Source organism: Monodon monoceros, unplaced genomic scaffold (genome assembly GCF_005190385.1).
Source record: "Monodon monoceros isolate NGI ecotype Baffin Bay Population unplaced genomic scaffold, NGI_Narwhal_1 Super_Scaffold_10, whole genome shotgun sequence".
In the NCBI taxonomy this organism is placed as follows: Eukaryota; Metazoa; Chordata; class Mammalia; order Artiodactyla; family Monodontidae; genus Monodon; species Monodon monoceros.
In genome coordinates, this window is record NW_021703766.1 from 49,532,258 (window position 1) to 49,542,563 (window position 10,306).

The following is a 10,306-nucleotide window of genomic DNA, read 5'->3' on the forward strand; positions in this document are numbered from 1 at the left end:
TACATTATTTCCATTTAAAAATTTTTTGTTTTTTATTTCTTTATTATTTCCATTTTTATGAAACCATATTTATGACCAAACAAAACTCAACCAAAGGTCAGAGTCATTAAAGTAAAATATTCAATGGTAAGAAAATGCTATTGAGACCTACCCTGGGATCTGCCATCTGGTTCTGGACACTACATACCCAAAGCAAACCGTAGTTGCTCAATAAATATTAGTCCAAAGGAAAAGCCCATTTAGCCACAGAAGGAGAGTCCACCACCACGTATGTAACACTGTGCATTTATTTACAAAGAGGTTAGAGAAACACACAGATTCTGGCCCCCCTGTGCACTGGGGAGTCACCATCGTCATAATAAATACAGTAAGTTTAAAAAAAGAAAAAAAATACTGGATCGGAACAACTGAGGGTCATCCTGGACTCCCCCCACTCCCTCTCACAGAGGGTGCCACGAGATAGAAGCCATCTTCCTTCCCCTCTTCTACCCCCCAATCCTCCATATCTGTCTGGGGAGGGAGGTGAAAGAGTCTTTCTAGGTGTTACCAACTCCTACTTGACCCTCAAAACCCCAAAGTCAGTGCTCCTTCCCTTCCCTGGGCACTCTGCAGGCACCGTCTGGGTCAGACACAGAGTCTCTGACCAGGGTGCTAAGGGGGTATCCTAAGGGTCCAGGGACATGGAGGGGGGCACTTTGTGAATGGGGGGGCATATCTGGGCATGGAAAGGAGGAATAAGAAGGCTCAGTGAGAGAAATGAAGGGGAACAAACGGACTAAGTGTCTAAACTAAAATGGGGAAATTCAAACTGAATTACCCCTGCTGCATACCATAGTACACCCATAGTACAGATGAAGAAAGTGAGGCCCACAGAAAGGGAACTTTCTTGCCCAAGGGCTGCAGAGCCAGCAGCTGAACTGGGTCAAACAGGGCTCCTCCCCCATTCCTCCCTGTGGTGGAGGGGGAGCCTTTTCAACCAAGACTGCAGTGGATGGGGCAGTGAGGAAGGGTCTTTGGAAGCAGAGAAAATGGTGGTCTTTGGAAGGGAGGTGTAGAAGGGTCAGTGATTGGGGGTGTGATGGTGCAGAGGCCATGAAGGGGGAGCCCAAGCAAACCTCTAAACTCACACTGTAGTCATGACCTTGAGAGAACCCGAACGGAAACGCAGTATCTTCTTCTTGAGCGCGTGGGAAGCCTTGATCTTCACAAAGACTTTGGCGGGGCCCGCGGGCGCCCCTACACCTGCACCGGTCCCTGGCCCGGAGGCCGCGGTGGCTGCCACCAACTGCTGCGGCCACACGAGGCCACCGCTGCCATCGGAGTCGCTGGATGCGGAGCTGAAGGCAGGCGACTCCCCCTCGCTGGCGCTAGATTCACTCTCCCCGTAGCCGACGCCGACGCCGCCTGTCGGGCCCCGGCGTCCGAGGGGCCCCAGGCGCCCGGCCGAGCACTCCGAGTCGCTGCCCGCGCAGCCATAGGGCAAACGGCGCTGAGGAGCTGACGGGGATGGGCCAGGACCCGGGCCTCGGGCGGCGGGACCGCGGGGCCGGCCTCGGCGCCCATCGGCAGCGTCGATCTCGGCCGTGGAGCGCCAGCGGCGGCAGGACCCCGCGGCCTGAGCCGCGAGAGTGGGCGCTGGACCACGGCGGGGCCGTGGCGGCCGAGGCTCTTCTCTTTCGGCTGTAGGGTACTTGGGAGGGCCCGGAGGAACCGCGGCGGCGCGGCCCAAAAGGCTGGTCTCGGACTGGGAGCGAGCGGCCTTGCGAGCCCTGGGCGAGCCCCGGCGGCCCGAAGCCTCGGTCATGCGTCCGCGGCGGCCCGCGGCCCGGGGACGCTCCCGGGGTGGGGACTGCTCCACGCTGCGGCCGCGGGTTAGTGGGGGCGCTTTGCGGCGCGCCGCGCGGCCGGGGAGGCCGCGGGTGGCGGCCTGCGCGCCTGGGATGTACTGTGCCTTCACCAGGCGGCCCTCGGCCGGGCTATCGGGGGGCGAGGGGGCAGCGGGCGGTGCGGCGGGCTCGGGGGCCGCCTCCGACTCCCATGGCGAAGCCCAGCCGCGGCCCAAGGGGGCCGGGCTGGCGGGACGGCCCACCGCGCGCTCCACCGGGGGCTCCGGCGCGGACCGCGCGCCTCCGGGGGGCGGGGACGCGTCGGGCGGCCGCTGGCGCACGCTGTTCTGGCGCCGCAGGCCCCCGTCCGCGCCCCCGGGACTGGTCCGGGGCTGGCCCGCCCCCCGGCGGCGGCGCCTGCGCAAGAGCGCCGAGATGTAGCCGTCCAGGGGCCGCCCGGAGCCCGCGGCGTCTGGCGAGTCCGGGGGAGGACGGCTGCACGGCCGCGGGCTGCGCAGCGCCACGGCGTGCAGGGGGCTGGGCGTCAGGAAGGGCCCCGCGCGGGCTCGTCGCTCCGCGGAGGAGCAGGCCTCCGGGACCGCAGCCGTCGGGTAGGGCGCCGAGAAGGACCGGGGCACGGCTGCCCGGGCGCCCACCGCCTCGTGTGCACTGGGACTGGCGTCTCCTAGGGGAGGGAGGCAAAAAAGGAAGAGAGGCTTTCAAAGCCCTTTCCCAATGAGCCTAGGAGGGGCAAATTGCCCACCGCCTCTCCTACTCTCCCACTCCCATTAAAAACAAAACACACACACACACACACACACACACACACAACCTGCTCTCACCCCTTCTCGCACACTAGGTTGATAACAAAATCTTCACAGTGGCCTATAAGACCTTGAATGGTCTGTCCTGCATCTGTGTCTCTGACCTCCAACTCCTCTACATTTATAGGTTTTCAGCTACACTGGCCTGGATGAAGGGGCCAGTCACGCTCCAGCCTCAGGGCCTTTGTACTTGCTGTTCCTGCTGCCTGAACTACTCCTCCCTCAGGGTATCTGCTTGGCCCACTCCCTCACTTACTTTAGGGTGCCACTCAGATGTCACAGTCTCAGTGACCTCCTCTCCGGCCATATTTTCTAAAATTGGAGTTTCCTCCCCAACTCCAAGGGACACGCTGTCGTCCCCTTCCCTAATTTTCTTTTCATGGTACATGTCAATATCTAATATCCCAGATATTTTACTTATTTAGCTTGTATATTATTTCTCCCACTAGAATGTCAGCTTCATGAAGACAGTGATTTTACTGCTGTATCCCTCACCCCTAGGATATGTGCTAGGAATGCACATAGTAGGGACTCAGAAACTTACTTGAATAAATGAACAGCAATTTTTGTTTACCTAATGGCTACCATGTGCCAAGTTCAATGTCTTAGGGCAGAGGCTCACTGAATAGTCAAAAATTCCCTATGAAGTAGGTGCTGTCATTAATCCCATTTTAACAGATGGAGAAACAGAGGGCCAGAAAGAAGCAACATGCTCAAAATCACACAAAAAGGGACTGTCACAGCCAGAATTCGAATCCAGGTTGGTCTGACTCAGACGCTTGTGTTTAAAAGCATCCTCTTATTGTCCATTCCCTGGCTCTCGGGGGCCCAACCCCACCCACCTTACCTAGGGACTTGGGCCTCTCGCTGGCATAGATGCCCCGGGGTTCAGAGGGACCCAGGCGTCCATAGGAGCCAGATCCAGAGAAGCCACTGTCCCCACAAAAGGTCGAGGGTGGTGAGTCCGGACCTCCTGTGGAGCTGGGGTCTTCATAGAAGCCTGGATTCCAAAAAGAAGGGGAGAGACAATCAGGGGGTCCTGAAAGGGGAAACCAGGGGTGGGGAGGAAAGGAGGAGATCAAGAGGCATAGAATGGGGAGCCTGAGAAACAGGAGACAGTGAGGTGGAGTGTCCCAGGCAGACCCCACTACCTCTAGCCATGCTTACCCGAGCTGCGCCCACTCTCCTGTTCCAGGCCCCCAGACTCCAGGCTCAGGTCTCCCAGCTGCTGGCCCAGGTCCCAGATGAGCCCGGGCAAGGCTTCCTGAGGAGGTGGGAAAAGCAAGATGGTCAGAAGTACCCCCGAGCCCTCTGCCAACTGGTCCCCTATTCTAGGAGCTCATGGGCAGGGTTTCACTTTGACAGGGAGGCTGTGATTTCAGAAAGGTAAAAGAGTACCCAAGTTCCAGGATCCCCCTCAAGATCTCTGTCCCTACATCCCATTAGAAAGTCCTCTGGTTGTCTAACTCTAGTCCCTCATGCTGCAGTCACCTCGTTCCCTCTTAAGTGTGAGTGATAAGTCTTCAGAAGTACCCATCCCTTGTCCCCTCCCTATCAGCTCTTCCCTCTATCTGGTGCTCATGGCCCCTTAACCTTATTAGAATGTCCCTCTTTGAGTGTAACTTCAGGTCTTCTTGCTGTAAGGGCAGTTCACCGCTAAAAGTTGGTGTTGAGGACCTAGCAGATCTCTTAGCCATCCATTCGTCTGCCTCCTCCCAGACTTTGACTCTCCTTTCTCAGATGCTCCTATCTTCCCCCACTGCTCCTTATAACCAATGGAAGGTCCTTCTGCAAGTCTTCCTTAAGTCCTTCCTGCTGCAGATTTTTTAAAAAATAAATTTATTTATTTATTTTTGGCTGAGTTGGGTCTTTGTTGCTGTGCGCGGGCTTTCTCTAGTTGTGGCGACTGGGGTCTTCTCATTGCAGAGCATGGGGTCTAGGCGCACGGGCTTCAGCAGTTGTGGCACGTAAGCTCTAGAGCATAGGCTCAGTAGTTGTGGCTCAAGGGCTTAGTTGCTCCGCAGCTTGTGGGATCTTCCTGGACCAGGGCTCGAACACCGTGTCCCCTGCATTGGCAGGCGGATTCTTAACCACTGCACCACCAGGGAAGTTCCCTGCTGCAGACTGACTCTTTCCCTCATTTGGATGACATAGGCTGACCATGACTCATAAATCTTTGCTTCTCCTCTCAGAAAGAATCCCCCCCATGCCTACTGGAAAGTCCTTCTGTGAATCTAGCCTTAGTGGTATTGTACTACAGCGGTGAACCCCAGCGGGTTCCTTTGTCCCCAGCAGGGACCACATCCTCCTCCTGCCCTTGCTCCATTCCCACCCAGAAGCCCCCATTGTCTGCTGCAGCTCCGCATCCCCATGGGAAATTTCGATGGAGTCTACCCTGGATCCTTGCTGCAGGAAAAGACCATTTCCTATCAGATGTGGATAAATGAAGGTGAAGACCCTTTAAAAGGGGAGTGACTATGACGCGGTGGGGGTAGGGGCTGAAGCAACACAGATGGGGTCTCCAAGACCCCTATTTTGGAAAACAGGGCCAGAGCCAGGAAGAGTCTCACGCGGATCTGGGTGAGGCCAGAGGTGGTGGCAGCCTCAGGCAGACGGTTGACCCTCAGACAAAAGCGGCTTGTCTGGACGGCAGGCGGCAGGAGGGAGGGAAGGAGGGAGGAGGGGCTGAGAGGGCAGACGCCCAGCCTTGCCTATTTAGGGCAGAAAAACTGGCCGGCTCCCCCGCAGACAACGCCCCCCCCACCCCCGCCCCGCAGCTTCCTACTCCTTCGGCTGCTCTCCTGGGCCCCAGTCCCCACCCCTCCCCCCTAGAACAGAAGCCCCCATCTGGGCTTGTTTATGGGAGGAAAGTCAACAAATCGTTCCACTTTGGGCTCCTGCCCTGCGTGTAAAGAGATGCTCAGGGTGGTGTCATCTTTGAGCAGAAGCCAGGAATGCAGCCGAATTGTGCAGCCTCAGGGGTGGCTAAAAAACATCAAGGACCGCCCCTATACCCCATAACCTGTCCCCCACTAATCATGCCCTTGCTCACTCTGCTGGAGCCACACTGGCCTCCTTGCTGCTCCCTGAACATATCACACATGCTCCTACCTCGGTGGGATGTGTTTCCCCAGCATACCCTCCTGGCTCTCTCCCTTGCTTCATTCAGATTGTTACAGGCTCCCTTCTCTGACCACTCTTTCCAAAATAGCTCCTGATCATTCTGCACCTGGGTTGCCCTGCCTTTTTTCCACCATAGCAGTAATGACCTCCTGACTTAAAGTGACATATCAGGCTATTTGTTTATTGTCCTTCTCCCTAGATTGTCAGCCCCAGCCCCAGGAGGGCAGAGATTTTTGTCTGTTTTATATACTGCTGTGCCTTCCCCCACCTCCACACGCACCCCCCCAACCCGCCCCAGTGTCTAGAACAGCTCCTGGCACAAAGTAGGTGCTCAGGAAATATTTGGGGAAGGGATGAATGAATACCACAGAATACTATACAGCTGTTAAAATGGAATGAGGCAATTTCTATATAGAACCATCTCCAAGACCTACCATGGAGTGGAAAAAGAAAAATGCAGAATGTATGGTATAAGGGTGAGTCAGAACTACCAGGGGGGTCGTGTTAAAACCTAAATTACTGGGTCTGACCTCCAGAGCTTCTGATTCCAGGCAGAAGCCTGAGAATTTGCATTTCGAACAAGTTCCCCAGTGACGCTGCTAGTGGTCCAGCGGGCCATACTTTGAGAACCACTGTCCATAGTGTCTGACACCTCATCCAAGAAACTGGAATTTGAAAAAAAGCAAAGCGAACTCTACGTATCTTGGTATGTAAGCTGTTTCTGCGCATAGATGCAGAACTCACACCAGGGTGACAGTGGTGGTGATCACAGGGGAGAGGGTGCATTTAGGGGGTCAAGGGAGGGATGAGGGGACTGGATGGTAGGATGAAGTGTTTATGGAGGCATGGCTGGGAGCCAGATTGCCAGGGTTCAAATTCAGCTCTGCCACTTCCCAGCTGTGTGACCTTAAGCAGGTTACTTCACCTCTCTGGGCCTTAGTTTCCTCATCTGTAACATGGGCATCATTCGACTCCCTCTCCTATGAGGTTGTTGTGAGGATTAAGTGAGTTTAAACAGCAGTTCCTTTTAGGCACTTAATAAATGCTGGCTTTTATTATTACATGAAAGCTATGAATTTCTAACAAGGAAAATATAAAATCACGTTTTACTTGTGTAATTAGAAATAAGAGAAAAAAGATTTTTTTTTTTTCGGTAAGTTCTGCAGGTCTAATTTCAGTTCTTCCACTGCAGGGAAGAGTAGGAGTTTGGAAGATAAACTGCAGAGGCCTCCTCTTCCCCTGTGCCTGGACCCCCCAGCACCCCTGTAGTCTATACACCCCCACCCCATTTGTAAGTCTGACCTCATTTCTTCCAGCTGCAAAGGGACAGATCTTTAAAAGACCAGAAGGTCCTTGGCCTGAATCTGGCTCCCTGCCTACCCACAATGCCCCTCATCCTTTTTTTGCAAGCCCTTCAGCAAGTGGGCCTGAGGCTCTCCAGCTCAGGCAGGTTTAACATCAATGTGGTTCGGACCCCTGGAGACCCCTTTGCCCAAACTTTCCCAGACCTTGGCTGCCCCCACTCACATGCCCCCAATCTGTGTCCAATTCCCTTTATCTCTGTTAGGAAGTCCTTCTGCAAGTCTAACTTTAATCCTTCTTGCTGAAAGGGGACCATTTTCCTTGGTGGGAGAGAACAGGACTCCTGCCCCCATTCAGGATTCTTGCCTCTTTTCTCTGAGATACCCCTAATCTTTCCCTTCATCCCCATCATTCCTATTAGAAACGAACCAACTCTGGCTTCCATCTTTCTTGCTTCAAAGGGAGTGTATTCCTGGGAGGGGGGTGGAGGGGTAAGCTTCATAAAACAGAGACTCAGGGACCAGAGGAGGCTCCCACCCCCTCTTTGGAAGGACCCAGGAACCCCCAACACCAGAGGAGTTTATATTTAGCGCTTCTCTGCTCCTCCCTCAGTGGCGCTGTCTCCTTCCCGTTGCCTGCCACCGCCTCCTCCCTGACGCTGGGACGGAGCTTTGCCTGGAGATTGTGGGGGGAAGAGGCCCCTCCACTACCACCTCGTGGGGGAGATACTGAGGGCTGGGGGGTAGACAGAGGGGCAGAGAAGGGGAAGACTGAGGCAGAGAGAGGCAGAGGATGAGGGACAGGGAGGCAGGACACAGCTGGCCCATCCGCATGCCTTCTCCCTTTCCTTGGAGGGGTGGGAGGTGCCTTCCCAAGCCCAGCCAGCTCGGGGTGGGGTGAGCTGCTGAAGGCCCCTACAACGCGTCTCTAACTTTGGGAGGGGGTGAGGCCTCCCACAGCTGTTTCTGTTTCCAGAGAAGAATGTGCAGGGTCCCTCTCCCCGCCGGGGGTGGGGGGGCTGGGGGGGGAGGGACTGGGCTTGCAGCCCCAGAGTCTGGCTTCAGTATTCCTCCCCATTCTCCATCTGGGGAGGGGGCAGTCGAGGTCAGTAGCAGGGAGAGCCCCCTCCCCCCACTACCTCGGCTCAGGTTTCCCCAAACGGGAAGCTCTGACCACACACAGGCTTGGGGATGGGATCAGCAAGTGAAGCCCGGGTCTGGGGCCTGGCGGGCTGGGGGGAGGGGAAGAGAGAGAGGGACAAGGATGTGGGGCAGGAAGAGAGAGAGGTGCAGAAATGCGAGAAGGGAAGGCCAGGGAGACAGAGATAGAGAGACAGAGGATTGAGAAAGACGGAGAAATAGACACAAAGTCACAGAGATGGGGCAGTTGGGAAAAGAGTGCAAGAAGCCCAGGAAGAGGTCAGGAGAATTAAGAAATGGCATAGAGAGGGAAAGAGGGGTGATGCTCCTTAAGTAATTCTGGAGACCTCTGGCTCATCTTCCACTATCAGAGCACCCAGGGAATCTAGAAGTCAGACACCAATGCTGCCTCAATCTGCCACCTCTTGGCTTAACCAGGGCTGTGGCCAGGTAGGAAAGGAGGGAAAGTGTCACAGAGGGTCAAGATCACCGTGGGATCCTAAGGGACTGTGAACTTCCTCTCAGCAGCAATCCCTCCCTCTGGAGGCCCGAGGATCCCCTCCCCCCCTCCCCCCCCCCCCCGGAGATCTCCAAGCACACCAGGACTTAGGGAAGTCGGGGCCCCGGTATGGAGGCCGGGAGAGAGGCATGTTTGGATCCTGCCGTGTGACCTTGGGTGAGTCGTTTGCCTTCTCTGCGACTCAGGGTTTTTTTCTCTGTGAAGTGGGAACTATCACCCCCTGCCCCCCAAGCTGCAAGAAGACAACGCTCGCCAAATACTCAGCCTGGGCTTGACACATACTTGGTGCCCAGATGGATTTTCTTTGGGGAAGGGGTGTAGGGAATGGGCCTGAGGGTCCGGCGGAGGCAATGCAGCCCCCTTCCCCAGTTTGGGGGCGGGGAGGACTGATCCCGCCCGCCGCCCCGACCCTCCAGCCCCACCCCCCTCTCCTTTCCCCCTCCTCCCTCCCCCACCCGGACGGGTGTCTGAGCATCCAGCCGAGACAGGCGGACAGACAGACACAGACGGGGTCAGAGGGACGGACGGACAGGCGGCCCCTCACCAGCTGCTCTTCCAGGGCCGCTGCGGCCCGGCGCGCCGCCGCCGCATCTTCGTCCTCGTCGGCGTCCTCCTCGTCCTCGGCCTCGGCGCCCCCCATTCCGGGCTGGGCCAGCCGCAGCGCCTGCTGCACGCGGTACTCCTGCCTCTCCCGGAGCCAGTGTAACTCGCAGAGCCCGGCCAGGCTGCCCTCCAGCCAGCCCCGCAGCCGACCCCTCTCGGGGCTCACCGGGAAGGAGAAGGCCCGGATCATGGCTGCGGCCCCCCGCCCCAGCCCGGCCGGGCCCCGCGGCCACCCCTCTCCCGGTCCCACCTCCCCGCCCCAAGAGCCCGCCTGCCCGCCCGCCCGCTGGCCCGGCTGTCACCGTCTCATCTGCATAGGCGCCCGCCCATTGGGCCGCCCACCCGCGCCTTATCTGCATGGCCACGCCCCCGGCGACAGAGCAGCCATCGCTTATTGGCTGGTACCTTTCCTTACGAAGATGCTCGGCTGTGCACCCGCGCCCCCCAACGCGACGCATGCTCGCAGCTGCCTACTCGCTCTGCTTACTGGCCTCTTCGCCACGCCCCCCTTCTCACCTCCCTTTGGGCCGCGGCCATGCCCCCACGCGTCACAATGAAACAAGTCTGCCCCTTGCCCCGATGTCATTGGTCCTTGTCTCCCCTGCAGCTGGTTCCGCCCCCTTGCAGGAGAGGTCTGGCTACCATTGGACTGTCCCGCGAGAGGGGCAGGGGTGATCTATAAATAGAGAATCTGTTCCCGTGACATTTTGGCAGCTGCTTCTCTCCCCCCACCCCTCGTAACCTTCAGCTTCTGAGGCTAAGCGGGGGGTCGGAAAGGGTTTGAGAGTCGAGTGCTGATTTTGCCTGCTCTTCCAGGAAGCCTTCCCAGACGTTCAGCTGTAAAAGTAGAGGGCCAAACCACTAAAAATTGGTAATCCTCCCATAAAATTGTGCTTCTGAGCGAGACCGGCTTCACGGGCATACGACCGGCTTAGAAGGGCCCCGAGCTTGGTTTAATATTCTGCTGTT

At 57.0% G+C, this 10,306-nt stretch overlaps 1 protein-coding gene across 1 annotated transcript; it reads right to left on the reverse strand.

The window, feature by feature from the left end:
- Positions 1–269: 269 nt before the first annotated feature.
- Positions 270–9,649, reverse strand: DACT3 (dishevelled binding antagonist of beta catenin 3). The gene is made up of 4 exons (XM_029237556.1): positions 9,279–9,649; positions 3,818–3,914; positions 3,498–3,650; positions 270–2,511 (listed from the first exon to the last, which is right to left on the reverse strand). The coding sequence occupies exons 1-4, from the start codon at positions 9,525–9,527 to the stop codon at positions 1,124–1,126; spliced, it is 1,887 nt and encodes a 628-aa protein (XP_029093389.1). The 5' UTR covers positions 9,528–9,649; the 3' UTR covers positions 270–1,123.
- Between the last annotated feature and the right edge of the window lie 657 nt (positions 9,650–10,306).